Source organism: Asparagus officinalis, chromosome 2 (genome assembly GCF_001876935.1).
Source record: "Asparagus officinalis chromosome 2, Aspof.V1, whole genome shotgun sequence".
Classification (NCBI taxonomy): Eukaryota; Viridiplantae; Streptophyta; class Magnoliopsida; order Asparagales; family Asparagaceae; genus Asparagus; species Asparagus officinalis.
The window spans coordinates 12,102,635-12,121,834 of record NC_033795.1 but is presented as its reverse complement, the minus strand read 5'-3'; the positions used below and the strand labels follow the sequence as shown (position 1 = coordinate 12,121,834).

Sequence of the window (19,200 nt, the reverse complement as noted above, 5' to 3'; positions counted from 1 at the left end):
ACCAAACAGAATTTTTCTCCTCTGCACGAAGCCCAAGAAAAAAAAAATCCACAGCCGCCTTTTTCTCTTTCTCCCCTCTGCCTCCGAACACGGAAAACCTAGAAATCAATCCTATTTATAATTTAATTTGCGGGCAGCGGCATCTCGGGTCGTGGGCTCTTCATGTGGCGAAAACAAAACTTGTCTCGTGATAAGAAAACACGTTCACAAAGAAGAGGTGGCCCCCACGCGCATTTCTTCACGCGGAAAAGAAAAAATCCGTCCACCTTCATTCACGTGGTTTCCTGCTAAAACCGTGTGGTCCTCACAAGCATGTTGCCTCCAACAATTCTCTACTTCGGTAAAGTTTTTCCAAAACTGAGCCGACACCAACCAAACCAAATGTCTCACTTGTTGTGTCCAGTACACCATGAAACAATTCACGACAACAGACTCAATCCATAACAAGTCGAGAACCCAAATGAGAATGCAAACACTCTCCAAATGTCAGTATCAACTCACCAAATCGATCTCACCCTGCATCGTAAAGACTGCCTACGTATCCTCTTGCCCAAGGAATCAAGCCTAACGTAGTTCACCCAAATGGTCGCGAACGACCTCAATCCAATAGAAGATTTTGCAACCCTTCTCTAATATCATCAACTCTGCGGCTGATAGCACCTCCAATGGCCTCAAACACCTCCACCTGAGGTGAACCAATGGTCGTATCCACACTACGTCTACCAGCTGCATTCGAATCTATCAACTCATCATCTGCATCCAAAACCAAATGATCTCCAAGCCGTGTCACCTCAGCTGGAATCCTAAACAATGCAGTATGATCTGGAGTAATCTTCACCCAATGTGGAGTAGCATCAATCTCCACCCGCTGCGATACCTATAAGGTCTGTCCAAAACTCTCCACCTGCTGAGAGTCAATTGGCTTCCTCATCGAAGCCTCAACCAAAGTGATATTACCAGACCTATCTTCCAATGAAGTTTTACCTCCAATCACAGCAGTTGACAACTCTTCAATAGGATGACTCAAATATGTCGAAGCCTCTGTCCAGAAACTCTTCTGCAGACCATTGCTCGACCACCAACACCGTTCCCCCTCCAGCAAGACACAGTTCACCAAATTTTTCACCCTATCTAGTTGCCCCAAGATTTCCTTTCCAACGAAGTGTCTCAAAATGTCGTGAGCTCGGCTTCAATGAAGAAACAGGTCCATCTTGTACCACCCACCAAAATGGAGTACCTTCACCTTTCTGTCTATTACACACTTCTTCAATCTGTTGGAAACTACTAGGACTTTCTCCAAAGGGGATTTGGTTGCAACCCAAACACGCCTAGAACAGTCACCAAGCCTAGAACAGCCACCAACAAAGGAAACCAAACTTCTATTACCTCCCAATGATGCCCCCTTGGAAGGCCACCAAACATCCACGTGAACTCCTCCAGAACGACCCTTAACTCGGTGAATAGAGGTGTCAAACTTCACCTCGGTCTTCTTGCTCACATCAACATTTTCACTGGACTTTAAATTGTAGGTCTTTACACCCTCTTTCAATCTATGCGAGGAATCAATACTGGAATGGCCAAGCTCCAAATGCCGCAGTCTAGTCGAATCAACAGAAGTCGCCAGTTCTCCACCTGCCACTATACCTCCAGTCAAGTAATACAGGTTATTCCTCCTGACGCCCTTCATCAAAATACGAGAGTCTCTCGCAATCTCGAGAACCATGTCCTCAACACGAACCTTCAGACCCTCTCCAACCAAAGCTCTAATTGAGATCAAGTTCTTCTTCAAAGAAGGAACATATCTCACATCATTTAACTCCCTAACAGTCCCGTCAAACATTTTGATGCGAATTCTTCCTATCCCTAGGATCTGGCATGCACGGTTATCAGCCATGTACACCACACCACTATCCACCAGCTTCTCAAAACTGGAGAACCATTCCCTTCTAGGGCACACATGATAGGTCGCACCACTATCCAATATCTATTCAGATTCCTCCGAATAGCTATCTATAGGACTGATAGAAAGCGAATAAATAGAAGAGTCAGAATTATTACCATCCGATACGATGTTTGCTTCTGATGATGGTTGCTTCCCTTTTCCCTTCTGCTTATTCTTCATCCATTCATCGAGCTTTGGGCAGTCTTTCTTCCAATGACCAGTCTCCTTGCACCAAGCACACTGATCTTTTCCTACTCTAGACTGTGACTTCCAATTCTTTCGGTTTGGACCCTTCCCTCTTGCGACCAACGCCTCTGCTACCGATTCAGTCGAAGTCTCCTTATCCTTCTTCCGAAGATGATAATTCACCAATGCAGCAGTGACCTCACTATACGAAAGAGATGCCTTCCCATTAATCAGAGTAAGGACGAAGGTCTCATATTCCTCGTCGGGCAAGGAACTCAACAACAACAACGCCTTGTCCTCATCTTCAATCTTGACATCCATATTCGCCAAATCCGCAAGAAGCTTAGTGTAGTGGTTCATGTGATCTCTAATGGAGGTTCCCTTCTTCAACTGGAAACGATAAAGTCTCATCTTCAAATGCAAGCGGTTCTCAACACTCTTTGTCAGATATTTGCTTTCGAGAATCTCCCAAATCTTCTTTGCAGAAGTTTCATTCATCACATCATATTTTAGATCTTGAGTCAAACAAGATCTAATCACACCACACGCCGTTCGATTCATCTTCTTCCAAACCTTTTCTTCAATCTCATTTGGCTTGCCATCTAACTCCAAAGTATCCTCCAAATTCTGCGCGTTCAGCGCATCCAAAACCTCACATCTCCATAATCCAAAATTATTTGTGCCATTAAATTTCTCCATATCTATCTTCATAGAGTGGATATTCAAACTCTGAATGGTCTTCGCGCCAGAAGAACCACCCTCGACACCCGAAGCACCTTCTTTCCCCGACATCTTGCGCACCAACGAACAAAGAATAGATCCAAAACTGAAAAGATAGAGTCTTTATCAAAAGATCACACCTTTATCACCAAACGAAGCCCTGAGCGAGCCTCCAAATTGATCTACTCCTCCAAATAGCCCAAGCGTAGCCCGAGCTCTGATACCACTTGTTGAGCGCAGCGGAAATTTCGGCAGAGTTTCTGGTGCACAATAAGAGAGAAAGATCTATAAGAATTCTTGTTTCTCAAAGGGAACAAGAATCTGAAGCCTAATATCCCATCAAAGTGGGATATTAGCTCTTCCTCTCGTCAGCTCTAGGACTGCGTGTCGAGGGATCCTAATAACTATTACAATGGTCACAAACTCAAACAAATTAATTTTACGTGGTTCGACAAACTGCCTACGTCCACGGGGCAAGGAAGGGGAGATCTACTATTAGAGAGAAAATACAATAGGTTTAAAATCTCACAAAATAAACCCTCAAACTAACTCTCCAATCTCTCACAAAAACAACCACCAAACAGAATTTTTCTCCTCTGCACGAAGCCCAAGAAAAAAAAAATCCACAGCCGCCTTTTTCTCTTTCTCCCCCCTGCCTCCGCACACGGAAAACCTAAAAATCAATCCTATTTATAATTTAATTTGCGGGCAGCGGCATCTCGGGTCGTGGGCTCTTCATGTGGCGAAAACAAAACTCGTCTCGTGATAAGAAAACGCGTTCACAAAGAAGAGGTGGCCCCCACGCGCATTTCTTCACGCGGAAAAGAAAAAACCCGTCCACCTTCATTCACGTGGTTTCCTGCTAAAACCGTGTGGTCCCCACAAGCATGTTGCCTCCAACAGTACAATGTCCACCATCCTCATAAAGTAGGCACAAATGCTCACTAACTCACACACTCTCTCCTACTTTATGAGGATGGTGAGGATTGTGCCACATAGGCGTCAAGGAGGAAATTCCCTCCTATAACAAGGATACTCATTAATCTCATATATATATATTATATATATATACACACACACGCACGCGCGCATAGAGAGAGAGTGTGTGATGATATTGTGAGTTGATGAGCTTAAACCTTATTGTGAGCTAGATTAATCGGTTCATCAAATTCAAAATCAGCACCATACACTCAAAACACCATCAAATATATATGATAAAATTTTCATAAAGTTTGATATCTTCTAGAACAGGAATAAATCTAGTTTAAATGTTAATTTTTCAGACAGCTTAATAGACGTCCATTTTGCACATATGATTAAAAAATTTAAATGATATGGTTTAAATGAGTCTCATAGTCATTTATCTGTTGATAGTTTATTTACCAAGATGAATTGCTACCTTGTAACCATATTAAAAAAAACCCCCACACACATACGTACTTACATACAAATATGCATACAGTTTGTATATTTTGGAATGGTTATTCCTCTATCCAATAATATAATCAAGCATGGCATCTTTTATCATCTCTCATGCCTTGTCTCCTCTTTTGGTGTCATATGATTCCATCTCATTACCATGTTCACTTTCCCACATATCCAGTGACTTCAAAGCCCAATACCTTTCAACCTCCCTCTTGAACTTCCAACCTTTTTCTGTCCTAGTCTCGCTCTCCACCTATTTCCATGCTAAACTCTGGTCTCTTTGAGTACATTTGCCCTTTTCCTCTGACCCTTCAGCAGCCACTTACACGAGACTTGGCCTCACCTCTCCCCGTCTGACCCTTGATTTGAAATCATCATAATCAAACTTCTTCTTATATAAGCCCATGAACAACCTTCACTCGTTCAAATTTTGTATCTATAATCCTATTCCAAATGAGCATCCCTCACTTGTTCAGGTGCCCAATTAGTCTAGACCTGTTCACTGATCCGGTGACCTTGAGCACCGGCCAGACCTACGACAGGCCGAGCATCGAGAAATGGCTCGCTGCTGGAAATGATACGTGTCCGGTCACAATGCAGAGACTAACCGACACGGGTTTGGTCCCCAACCGGACCCTCCGGCACCTCATCGATCGCTGGCTGCTCTCTGGCTCGGACCCGTATGAGTTTAGACCCGAACCCAACATTCTGGCTCAGGCCACAGGTACAGGCACTGCACTCTCCTTAACCAGCTTGAAACATAGTCTACAGTCCCATGTTACAGATATTGATACAAAGTTTCAGATACTGAAGAAGGTAAGAATTCTCGCTGTCGAATCCGATATCGGCAATGCCTGCTTGATTCAGTTGGGTTTCTTCCCTCTCTTGCTTCAGTTGGTATTTCAGAGTTCAAGCTCAGAGTTTTCTGAAGTAGGCTTAGATTGTGTTACAAGCTTATTGCATTCAGCACAATTGGATTCTCTCAATATGCTCAAGAAAGAGGCCAACTTAACCTCACTCTTGCTACTATTAGACCAAGGAAATGTGAAGATCAAAACAAGTTTATGTTACCTAATAGAAACAATCACAACATCAGACGCAACACGAGAACTCTGTCAAGTTCTCGGGAAATCCCCGAGAGTCCTGCAAATTGTTCTCTCTCTCGTTCACCGTTGCTCGGAACCAGCGGTTCGAGCTTTATCAGGCATTTGCTCAGTAGAAGCAAACATATTCAATGCAATACAAGGAGGAGCAATTGATGGGCTTATCTCGTACTTGATGAACTCATCCACAAAGAACAGTTCAATTGCACTGGCCACATTGGAGACTCTAGCGAACACTGAGCCTGGCAAAAGGGCATTGATCAAGAGCTGCAATGGAGTTAGAGTTCTGGTGAAGTCAGTGTTCAGGGTTTCGTCGGAGAGCGGAGGGAGCGAGCACGCGATCGGCGCGCTGATGGTGGTTTGTAGAGAGTCGGCGAAGGCGAGGGCCGAGGCGGTGGAAGCCGGAGTTATGAGTCAGGTTTTGCTGTTGCTGCAGAGCCAGTGTGGGTGTAAAGGTAAGGCAAAGGCGAGGGGATTGCTCAAGTTGTTTAGGTCAATGTGGGGTAGAGATCCAAGTACGGGTGCTAGATTTTACCCTGTTTTTTAGTTCGTTAATGGATTGGTTGGTTACTTGTTTGTTTGTGTTTTGATGATTTGAGTGTTGGAGATGGGGATAGTTTTTGATGAGTTCATTTAACTCATGATCTTGTATATTAGAATTAGTTGCAGATACTGCTTTGAAGGGATAGCCATTTACAAATAAATCTTTTCATTATCATCTATATCTATGCAATAGGGAGTGTACATTTTTAACATCTATAAAAGAAGAATGATGTGTATGCAGCAAATTGATGTCATGTGACGCTCGACAGATACGAATAACAAAGAGATAGCTCACTTTGACATTTGGGAGGCAGCTCAATGACTAATCTTGATCTTACTTGTTATGTTGATCTTAGGTGATATACGACATATATCATATAAACGGCTGAAATCAGTCAATCACAGATTTTTTTTTTGAGAGAAATGATGGATTATCACAAAGATAATCCAGCCAGCTAAATTAACAAAAAAAGGTTGTTACAATAGAAAAATATACACCCCCAACCAAGAGTGCATATTAATGTTTAAAGTCAAGATTACACAACAAAAGTATAACCCAGCACAACACTGAATAGCCCCAAAGGTCTCTCCCACACAGAGAAGACCAAAACAAAAAACCAGCTGCTAAGAGTTTCATAGCTAAACAAAATTTTAAAACACAACCACCAGCCACCTTCAAAACAAAGCCAAAACCTGATTTGAGTGTAGATCATTCTAACTGGATCACCTCATCTCCCATAGCTCTGTTCTCTCTGTTATCTGCACCCACAGCAAGCAATCTATCCGCATTCCTTTTCCTTCTCCTTTCTTGCAATCTGATAGCTCGAGCAGAAATATTTTTAGAACCTAGCCAAAATGACGAAAATGTCATAATTTTGTTCAAAAGCTCAAGAGATCTTTTCCTTTTGTTAGAAAAGAGCCTATCATTTCGTTCCTGCCATACACACCAAATAAAAGAACAAATGAAGACATCTCTTCTCATTTTGCCATCATCAATCTCTCCTGCTTTCAAATTGTGCCACATCTCTTTCAGAGAATTCCAACCAGAATCATCTTCAATCTTCAATTTGTATTGAATTGATCTCCATATAGAGCAAACAAACTCACACTTAATGAATAAATGTGTATGACTTTCTTCCAGCTTTGAACATAAACAACATATTTTTTCTAAATGTATTCCTTTTTTCTCCAGCACATCTTTTGTGTTTAAACCATGTCTGAAAGCCAACCAGACTAAGAATTTCACTTTCAAAGGAATAGGTAACTTCCATATATCTGCACAATCATACATCAGTCCTCCATCAATTAGAAAAAGGTAATATGAATGCACTGTGAAACCCCCTTTCGATTCCCATAACCAATTTCTTTTATCCTCTTTTTGCTCTAAACATATGGGATTAAGAAGATTCATTAAAGAAAGATACTGTGACACTAAAGTCCCAGTTAGTTGTCTTTTAAATTGCAAATCCCAACTCCAAACACCATTTTCTTTTTTCCTCATATTACTCACAGTAGCAAAAGGATAAGCTGTGTTAGCATATAAGGATGGATATATAGCTGCAAGAGTATGTGAATCTAACCATTTATCAAGCCAAAATAAAGTTTGATTTCCTTCTCCAACCTCCACTTGAGAACTGCATAGAAAGCTTTCCACATTAGTAAAAAAATTCCTCCAAAAATGAGATAAACAAACTCTTCTAGAGTAAAAGTACTCAGACCATTTTTTTTCAAAGTATTTGTAAAAACTAATTTGTTTCCACAAATTAGGTTTTCCATCAAACCATTTCCAAATCCATTTTCCTAACAAAGCTTTATTCATTATTCTCAAATTGATAATCCCCAATCCACCACAGTGCTTAGGTTTACAAACCTCTTCCCATTTTACCAAATTAGTAAAACCTTTATGATCCAAAGATCTTAGGTTTACAAACCTCTTCCCATTTTACCAAATTAGTAAAACCTTTATGATCCAAAGATCCAGTCCATAGAAATCTTCTTCTCAATTTATCAATTTTCTCAATGATCCAAGAAGGGAATAAGAAGAAAGAAAGCCAAAAAAGTGGCATAGAGGAAAGAACAGAGTTAACTAAAACTAGTCTACCTCCTCTTGATAATGTCTTCCCTTTCCATAATGCTAATCTTCTTTCTATTTTCTCAATTAAAGGAGACCAATCATCTTTTTTTAATTTTCCAGGCCTTAAAGGCACACCTAGATAAGTAATAGGAAATTTTTCACATTTACAATTCAACATGGTGGCCAGATTCTGTTGCAAATCTTCATTATTCTCAAGAGCTATAAGAACACTCTTATTAAAATTTATTTTTAAACCTGAAGCAAGTTCAAAGCAATATAAAATCAGCTTCAAAACTGTTAATTGCTCTTTGTTATTCTTGCAAAAAATCAAGGTATCATCTGCATACTGTAAACAGAAAACCTTGTAATCTATATTAATTGGACCTAATCCTTCAAAGAGTTGAGATTCAACTGCTAAAGATAACATTCTAGTAAATGTATCAGCAGCCAACACAAATAACAAAGGAGAAAGAGGGTCTCCTTGCCTAACACCTCTTTTGGACATAATCCATTTCCCAGGTTTGTCATTGATTTTGATAGCTGACATGCCTTTATATAAGCACATATTCACCCAATTAATCCATTTTTCACCAAATTTTTTAGTTCTCAACACTTCCAAAATGAAGTTCCAGTCTATCATATCATAAGCTTTTGCAAAGTCCAATTTAAGTAAAATACCTCCCTTTTTGTTATTCTGAAAACAGTCATCTATAATTTCTTGAGCTGCAGCTACACCATCAAGTAAAAATCTGTTTTTAATAAAACCAGATTGCATTGGATCTATAAGCCACTCAAGCTTTGTATTCAGTCTATTGGTCAAGACCTTAGTAATAATCTTGTAAACCACATTTAAAAGACTAATAGGCCTGTAATCATTGACTGTACTAGCTTCATTTTTTTTGAATAAGAACAATATGGGCATAATTGATTCTATTAATTTCAAGTTTTCCTTCATAAAACTCCTCAAAAAGCCTCATAATATCTAGTTTCACATTCTCCCAAAAGACTTGGAAAAACAAAGCAGAAAACCCATCAGGACCAGGGGATTTATCTCCATTCATATCAAAAATAGCTTTATGGACTTCCTCTTCAGAAAAAGGAATTTCAATGTCATTAGGCCCCCAGTCAACTGTAGGGAATAAACAGTTCCAATCCAATTGGCATCTATTAGTCACATTTTGACCAAAAATCTGTTTATAATGACTTGAAAAAATCTGTGCAATCCCATTTTCTGAAGTCACTTCTACATCATTATGAAAAACCGAGGAAATCAAATTGTTCCTCTTCCTTCCATTTGCAATTTTATGAAAATATGTTGTATTATTATCTCCTTCCTTAAGCCAGTGAGCTTTGGATCTTTGCTTCCACATTTGTTCTTCTTGGATAAGAATCTCATTTAATTGTAGAGAAATGTCATTTTTTCTAATCAACTCATCATCCTCTAAATCTCTATCTTCTTCAATAACTTCCCATTCTAAGAGATTATCCAACAATTCTTTTTTTTTGTTTGACACTATAAAATTTTGAATGTACCCATTGTTTGATACATTTTCTCATAAATCTCAATTTACCAACAATTTTTTTAGCAGCTGAATCATTCCTGGGAGCACACTTCCACCAAATTGGAACATTTTTCATAAAATCATCAGATTGCAGCCATATTTTTTCAAACCTGAACATTTTAACTTGCTGTTGATTATCTCCAAAATCAAAGCAAATAGGAGAATGATCTGATAATTGACTACTAAGGCCTTGTTGTCTTGATAAAGGAAAAACATCTTCCCACTCAGAGTTGAAAAAAACTCTGTCAAGTCTAGCCATAGCAGTTGAACTCCTCTTATTTGTCCAAGTAAATTTTCTTCCATGTAAAGGACTATCAATTAATTCCAAGTCATTTATAACTTCCTTAAACTCTTCCATTTCTTTTCTATAATTTGTTCTTCCTTTTCTTTCTGCAGCATTAATGGTTACATTGAAGTCTCCCACCACAACCCAAGGACCTAAGAATGCATTTTTAATCTCTTTAAGCTCCTGCCAAAAAAGAGCTCTCTCTGTATTACAATGAGGACCATATACAGAAGATATAGTCCATTCAAAACTATTTTTTTTATTTTGTAACTTCACTGTCAGGACAAACTTACCCAAAGCATCATCAATTTTCTTCCATTTATTATTATCCCATCCAATCATAATTCCACCAGAGGTCCCAATAGATGGTAAATATATCCAGTCAAACACATTACCACCCAAACTCTTTAACATGTTGTCAGTAAAACAACTAATTTTTGTCTCTTGCAAACAAATAATTTCAAATTTGTTCAATTGGCAGAAATCCTTAACTCCAAATCTTTTTGAGCTCAAACCCAAACCTCTAACATTCCATGTAACTAACATTTGAGAGCATCAAAACTCCACAAAACACCTTAGAATCTACTCAGAGGTAGCTCTTTCTTGTTCCATCAGCCTCATTTTTTTAATAGGGTCAAAATCTCCCTGAGGCTTAAGTATAATAGCACATTTAGAAGCAATTTTTTGCAACTGCTTATTAGAATAAGCATCAAAAAGAATAGGAACAAAATTAGATCCTAGAGAAGAGGAATTTTCACCTGAACCACTAAAAGAAGCCCCTCGAGTAGAATTTTTTATATTTTTCATTGCAGCTCTTGAAGTGGCCCTGTCCAAAGCAGTCATAGGTTCCATATCCACAAATCTTGAGCATCTTCTGACAAATGAGACTTTTGGATAAGTATCAGAATCTGTAGGTGGCAAAGAGTTTAAAGGCTGGATTATAGGAATGTCATATTCCTTCTCTTAATTTTCTTCATTGTTGTAGTGAACTGAAAGAGCCAGCCATTTCTCAGCTTCAGTGATATCCTCGATCATAGTAGCCTTGTCTGTAGATCCCTCCTCTACAATCACCTCTTTTCCTTTGTGAATCACCTTATCCTCCCTAATGGGAGACACATTAATCTCCTTTTCAACTTCTTTATCTTTATCTTCCTCACTATCTATCATCTATCTCAGTCATCCTCATCTGTTCTGGGTGTTGTTCATCAGTATTGTCTTTTAAAGTACTTTCTCCCCAAACCCCCCAGTCTGATTTCTGCTTTTGATAGAAATTTTTTGCATTAGCCCATAATCTAGCAGCAGGAGAACTCCATGGATTTTCTCTCCAATCTTGTTTAACATTCCATGAATTAGACTTAGAGTCTTTCAAGGAAGAAGATCCAGATCCACTATCTCTTCTACCTTTAAACCACTTATCCTGATAAGAACTTTGATTGTTATTCTCCAATTGATCCACTTTCTGTTTTTTCTTTTTTTTCTCCTTCATCAATTTCCCCCATTATAGACATGATAGTGACCTCTATGTTGTACTGATTTTTTCCAACAAAAACCTTTAAAATTTTAGGTATATCAATATACTCGAAACAACTGACCAGCATCACAACATCTACAAATTCAGTACAAGCATTGGTAAGAGAATCCAGCTCAACCAGATCAGCAAAAGGTTTAACCATCTGAGCAAAAGATTCTTTACTCCATAAATGAGGAGGAACATTTTTCATTTTAATCCACACATAAGATTTCCTTTTTTCAATCACATTTCCTTCCCAGGCACTCCATCTTCTAAGTTTTATCTTACAAGATCTTAGAGTTATTATCCCCATTCTTATCAATTCATCCATCTGTTTCCACAGTTGTATTTTAACCAACACTTCTCCATTGGTAAAAAGTCTCACATCCCAATGCTTATTCATAGGAAAATAAGCTCTCAAATCTAACTCCAATCTTTCAAGAGATATATTACCACATTCAACAAAAGAAACTATAGCAAAGTTTCTAAACTTCTGAAAACCAGAATTTATTTCTCCTTTAAAATTTAAGACAACAGAAGAGAAACGAGGACGATCACCTGAGATTTTAAGTTCAGCTTCCAGATCTCCAAAATCTCTCGGTCCTTGATCTTGAAACATTGAAACATTTTCATGAATTTTTTCTTCATCAATCGAGTCCAGAGGTCTTTTACCTTTTTCCTGCTGCTTATTTGACGAAGAAAAAGCAGTTCTCTCCCTACGCCATTGCCAAGGGTTAGGATGATCAAATCTTCCCCCTCGACTAGAATTCTGCCCAGATCTACCTCTAGTACCTCGACCTCCAAGATTACCAAGACCTCCAGCACTTCTACCCCCAAAAAAACCACGACCTCCATTATTAGCTCCCCTTCCCCCATTTCCTCTACCTCTATTGTCAAATCTATCATTTCTTCTATCATTAAGCCTACAATTTCTCGCCTCATGACCCATTCCTTGACAATGAAAGCAAACAATCGGATCTCTGCAGTCTTTCGCCATATGATTGGCTCCTCCACAACGGAAGCACAAACGCTTCCTTCGAATGAGATCTACAGAGAGAGAAGAGGAAGGAACAAGAGGTTTCTGGAGTAACGGCGATTTAGGTTTTCTTTTAACCACACTCATCCAATCTCCTTTATCAACATCAGCCTTTAATTCCTCTTGGGATCTCCGCGAAGGATCAATCCCCACCGTAAAATTTAACCCAACCTCATCAGATCTTAACCCAAGTTTATTAACTGTAGCATCATGAACCCTAGTTTCTTTGGGTTGAGAGGAAATGGGTTTGGGCTTGGAAACAAAAAAAAGAATCAGAAATTAAAGCTGGAGCAGTTTCCCCCCAAATCTTTTGGGCCACAAAATTTGTTGTCTCAATTGGCCCAAAAAAATTTGCCGAATATTTCGAATTCTCCCCCAAAAACATCATATCAAACCCAAGAAAAAAGATCAAAAAAACCCGTCTTCTTTCCTTTTGATTCTAAACAAGATCAAAAACTCTCTCGATCGCCGCGAACAAAGAAACCCTGCCCTTTGATGACCAAGATTGCAGTTGAAGATGACGAAGTTTTTTTTTTTTTTTAAATCTCCGAAAAGAACAATCGAATAGATCAAACAAACAAAAGGACAAATCCTAACCCTTGAAATCAGAGACTAACAAACAATTGATCCGAAAACGAAATCAATGATCACAATCGAACACAAAATTGAAATCGAAAGAAACCCTAACCTCCATCTACATCATCGTAGTTTGAGATGTAATAGTCAATCACAGATTTTAGCTATAAACCCACAAATTAGGTTGCAAACTTGCCTATTAGGGAAGATCAGTTGATGTTTAGCTGGAATTAGTGCGATAGTCTCCGGTAGACTTAATGGCAGTCCCTTTCTTTAGACATTATTACTTTGTTAAGAGAATGTGATGTTAACAAAGAGGGTTAATCATCAGGTTGATAATTTGTTACTAAAATCGCCAAGAATTTGAGAGACTTTTCTGCAACAGGAGACTTGCTAGATGCAAAAGAAGAGAACTTTCTTCCTAATTGGGGAAGAATTTTTCATCGATGAACTATTATTTATGGTTATTATTTGTCAACAAAGGAAACTATGTTGATTTTCCTGTCTAAATATTTCCATTTGCCCCTTCAGTCTAAGTAACCATTTATTCAAATGAGAGCCGGCCGTAAGGACCAAAGAAAAAGACTATGAATTACAAGCTTGAATATATAAAGTCTAATAATTGTAATTTGTAAATGCATCTCATTGTTTATGACCAAGTGGACAAAGTATTACCATTATACTCGTCTATGATTCTCAGCAAAAAAAAAAAAAAGGGTTGAAAGTCATAGTTACAGTCACAACATGCAGCACACAAGACTTGATGGGGAATGCTAAAACAAGTGGCTTCCTTTTTTTTTTCTTTCAAAGTAAGGTAAGATTAAACCAATGGCGGAGCCAGTACCTATGAGGTAGTGGGGGCAATACATTGTAATAAAATCCACTAAAATAAATTTATTAGGATATTGTAATATTAGAAGAAAACATATTTTATAAATTTTCTCGATAATTAAGTTTTCATATTTTGGAATCTTTAATTAGAGATAATTAGGATGAAAGTTACAGTTAATTAGTAAGAAAGCGAGCCTTATGAAAGTCTAATTGCAGCTAACAAACATTCAATTATCATACTTCCTTTAAAAGAGGGAGTTGTGGAAAAATTTTTCATGGACTATATTGCTCTTATTCTTTTTTTTTTTAATATTATACTCCCTTTAATCGTATAATATGAGACCGGAGGCTTAGCTTATATTTATATAGTACAGAAGATGTGAAAAATTTTAAGCATCATATTTTGAATAAGTCTCTTAGCTTATATTTATATAGTACAGAAGATGTGAAAAATTTTAAGCATCATATTTTGAATAAGTCTCAAGATTTTGAATTATATATATAGTACAGAAGATGTGAAAAATTTTAAGCATCATATTTTGAATAAGTCTCAAGATTTTGAATTATATGAAATTATATACTTCGCTTAGAATCATACTCCCTTTAAAGGAGGAAGTTGTAGAAAAACTTTCTATGGACTATATTACCCTATTTTTTTAAATATTATATTTTAATCATAACTAAACTAAATTAGTTATTATTGTTAATTAATCATATTATATGCCACTTCAAGTTTGTCTAACTTGGTCCATAAAACTTTCAATGTTATTGTAAAAATCTCATGTTAATTATTAGTAATATCTAATAACATATTAATAGACAATTGCATGTTAACAAAATATTAATAGAAAAAGTAGAAAATTTAGAATTATCCTAAAATTATACTAGATAAATTTCAAAGAAATATCAACTGTAGTCCAATTATATATGAGATGACAGGTATGATTGGGTGATCACTTCCATCTAATCTTGTTTCAAAAAATTTATAATCTATCAATTTGATTGGATGCTATCAAAGAAAAGCTAAAGACTACTGGGTTCTAACAGAATTTGACTAAGGTGTAAGCGTGTGAAAAGATGGTAGCCATCAAACAGTACTGAATTATTTGTGCACATGTCTCCATATTAAATCCAAGGACCCAACAGCATTCAAAAAAGCCAAGTGCTCTATGGTTTCTTCTGAATAGAAAAACCTAAAATCTAGCTCTCTAATCCACAATTTAAGGGATTATGCGGTTGATAGGCCTTCCACACCTACAATTGTAAATAGGTTGAACTTAAAGGGTAGTTTTGGAGTTGAAAACATCATAGAAAAGGATAAAACTAATATTTGAGAAGGGTTAGTTTTCTTCAACTAATTTCTCACTTGATCTTTAACAAAATCTAATTTGGCCGTATTCTATCGTATTAGATTTCTCTCTTCTATTTTTCCTTCCATATTTATGGCAAAAAACTGGTATTATAATACAAAGTTGTGTTTAAAATAGATATTATTATAAAGTTGTGTTTAAAATAGATATTATTGTTCTTGCTTTTAGTCATATTGTATAAAATTATGCATAGCATGCATATGTCAATTCCTTTCTTATCATTATAAAGAGGAATAAAATTAACCGTCGATTGTAAAATTACACTTTTATTTTTATATTTTCACTGAAAAGATTTAGAACTAAGTCAGAGGATCTTTCTACATACTAACATTAACAATTTGATACCCCATTTACGAGAAAATATTCATTTAGAAATAAGTGTAATAAATTGTATTGATTTATATTCTTTTGTACATTTAAAAATCAAAATCTGAAAATTACACTATTATATGTTTGTTTAAACATGTATATAAGCTCCAAATTAGGCTAAACTAAATTATCAATTTTAACTAAATCTAAAAAGTATACCATGTGCATTGCACGTGTGCAATTCACCTAGTAAACGTGAATCAAGGGAGGTGGGTGACGTGGTTATGGACAGAGAAATAATAGGATAGGAATTGAAAAGAAAAGGACAAATGCACCCTTGTTATTTTCAGTCCAAAATTTTAATTTTCCATCTATTTAAAAATTATAAAAATTCTTATTTTCGGAACACCAAAGCATAACTCTTCAAAAAATTATGCCCAAAAGGGAAGGAAGACATTGAGGAGAGGACATTAAGATCTACTATGATGGCTTTTTTAGGGCTCCACGTATCATTAGGTTGTATAACACCAAAGCATTCATTTATAATTTATGCGGGGTTTTTCTTCTAGAAACCACCTTAAAAAACAAGGTAATTATACAGAAATCACCCCTTATTTTTAATACATAAATCATGTTTAAAGTAGTTTTTTTGGCAATAAACCCTCTCTCAGTCAAATTTACACTAAAAAACCAAAAATCAGTTTAAAAAATACAAATTCAATATTTGTGAGTTGTATCCTAATAAGACCTTAACACTAAAAAATGAATTATGTGCCTTGAATGTGAGTTTTTCAAGCATAATTTTGGGTTTTGATGAAAATTTTAATTGAGAGGCAGTTGACTGTAATAAAAACTCACTTTAAAAGTGGTTTATATATAAATTAAAACAAAATGTGATTTTCGTATAATTACCTAATTTTAAGATGGTTTCCGGAAAAAACCCATAATTTATTGACGTGTGAATTGCAACGCGATCCTAGAGTTAAGAATTGAATTGTATAAAATTATATTGCTACTAATTAAAATTAGCTATTGTACTGTACTGTTATAATGATCTAACTGCACGAGTATAGTATTGAGGATTGCATTAATACAATAGTGTAATTATACTAAAAAGTGATGTCATTTAATACTACTTAGTGATTATGGGCATGTTTGGTAGATGAAAAGCACTGTAGCTAATAATTGAACCATCCACATAAACCTAACAACTACAATGCATATCTATCCAAAATGGTTCAACACAGACGGAATTGCATAGAGCTTGTCACCTAGTAATTTTTAGTAGCCACATCATCTTACTATTTGCCTAAACAAACAAAGTAATTGATTGAAAGCTACTTGTAGCAATGTAGCCTGACAACTACAGTAACTCCCAAGCAAGAACGAACTCTGCTATTTGGCTCGCGGTTCAACCGCGAGCCCTCAACTCGCAGAGAGGTGAACACAGCAGTGGGGCCCGCCCCCCTATTCACCTCTCTGTGAGTTGAGGGCTCGCGGTTGAACCGCGAGCCAAATAGCTTTTTTGGCAAGAACGTGCCCAACCAAACAGGTCTTATTGAAAATTGATAGCGTATTCGTGTATGATTTCAATAAATTTCCTCGTTCCCATCTCAGTATGGAGTTCTATTCTATAAACCTTTTCCCCTCGTAATATCAATATCATCATAATGTTAGTAACATCACTATCAATATCTAATCCAATCAAAGTAACATCACTATCAATATCTAATCCAGTCAAAGTAACATCACTATCAATATCTAATCCAATCAAAATGACATGTAATTTCAAGAAAATTTTCACACGAAGGATCACGTTAAAACCAATGAAACAGGATATGGGTTTCACAAGAGAAAGATCAACAAGAAAAAAAAACTAGCAATTTAATAAAGGTTACCAGTTCATTCGCACTCCCACAACTTTTTTTCCAAAAAAGAAAAATAAAGTTCCACTCTGTTCAACAATGAACCAAAAAAAGATTAGTATCAAAGTACATAATATACCTAGATTCACATTTGATGGCTCCTTTCAAATACTACAGTAAAATTTAGCAACAAGAGAAAGTGTACTAGAGCACACTATAGTCTGCAAATCTAGTTAGTATAATAATCAATTGATAAGAGAGATGGCCATTGATTTTGGATGCAGAAATCATGAATGTGACCTCAGTGAGAACAAGCTTCAACTAGTCTTCTTCAAGAAAAATATCGTCTCTCTGGATGCTGCAGGTATCATATATCAATTATTCAAGGCTTCTCAAACCGAACAACAACGCAAGTGATGTTATCATTGCTTCCTCGGGCAAAAGCCTCTTCTATAAGCTTTCTTGACGCCACTTCAGCATCAGATATTCCATGCACTATGGCCACAGCATCCTAAACGCACAAGATAAAAAAGCACGACAATGACTATAGGTTAGATAGAGCCTAAGAAGAAATGAAAAATAAAACCATGAAACAAATATGACCATTTCATGCTGTCTGTCAACTTTTTTAAAATAATAGAAATAAGGTACTAACATAAAGAGTTACTTTCCCCACTACATTAACATTTTGTCAAAAGAGTCATGCTTCTTCATGAAGGATGGACATCTCATGCAATGATTAGCTACTTAATTGCAAGTTGGGAAAAAAAGAGTTTTCTGTGCATGTTTCAAATAATATGCATCAAATGCTACAAAATGCATAATTTAGAGCAGAACCTCATTTAGATTCATGGCTCTATGAGGTTTCAAACCACTGGTGCCAGATTTTACGTTCAAAATCTTTCACAGTATGAGTAGGATGAGGGGTACGCAACTCTCGATTATTTACAGCGTAAAGGACACAATTTACAAGATCAATATCATATCAGATAACTTTCATAATTATACATGTATTATCCATATGCATGAGCACAACAAAGCACATGCACAGGTGCACAGGCACAGGCACACATACAGATATATAATGCCTAATAATCAAAATGAACTCGAGTACTCTGTTAGTCTCATTGTAATCAGTGAGGATACTTCAAATCATGACGAAACGGACCATCAATATCAATATTGAGGAACTTAAAAAGACCTACAAAACAAATTAGTTAAGTGATCATAAAGTTAAAGCTACGGATCTAGCCTGAATCAATGGTTACAGTTTATGCTTGGTCCTCTTTTGGGCAACAGTTTGAGCCTAGTGTGAAATTAAGTATTGCATTGTTGAAAATTTTACAATAGCATATTATATCAATTGACCTCCTTACCCAGAGTAATTTAACAGATAATAAATGTTTGTTGTTGTCCAATATCTAAAAACATAATTGTTCAATACAAAATTACATAAAGCAACATGATTGATATCGAACCAATGGTCATCCTCCCTCTCCTTACATATATTTCAAGAAGAAAATAACAGCAACATACACATGCACGCACACCCCTATACATATATGTATATATCTGTGTATACATATACATACACGTGTATATATATACACATGTGCGTGTACACACATATATGTATATATGTATGTGTGTGTTTGATAGGTATGAGGTGGCGGAGCAAAAATGAGCTACTAAGAGAGAGATTAGTGAGACCCACACCTTTTGATGTGACGAGTAGGATGGGCTTCACCGCATGTCTATCTCTTGGTAGCTCATTTTACTAAATGAGCTGCCACCTCATACAAATTTTTTCATATATATATATATATATATATATATATATATATGTATATATATATATATAT

General features: G+C 36.6%; 2 protein-coding genes across 2 annotated transcripts in view; one reads left to right on the top strand and one right to left on the bottom strand.

Annotated features, from left to right (window-relative positions):
- LOC109830286 (U-box domain-containing protein 26-like) lies at window positions 4,463–6,098 on the top strand. The gene has a single exon (XM_020397504.1). The coding sequence runs from the start codon at window positions 4,727–4,729 to the stop codon at window positions 5,921–5,923; it is 1,197 nt and encodes a 398-aa protein (XP_020253093.1). The 5' UTR covers window positions 4,463–4,726; the 3' UTR covers window positions 5,924–6,098.
- LOC109830833 (probable protein phosphatase 2C 11) overlaps window positions 17,339–19,200 on the bottom strand; it is a 14,217-nt gene continuing 12,355 nt past the window's right edge. The window contains 1 exon segment of the mRNA XM_020398194.1: window positions 17,339–17,849. Coding sequence (XP_020253783.1) covers window positions 17,706–17,849 — 144 coding nt within the window. The 3' untranslated portion in view covers window positions 17,339–17,705.

Coding starts and splice junctions, on each gene's coding strand:
- LOC109830286 (XM_020397504.1), top strand. CDS start 4,727: ATGAGCATCCCTCACTTGTTCAGGTGCCCAATTAGTCTAGACCTGTTC.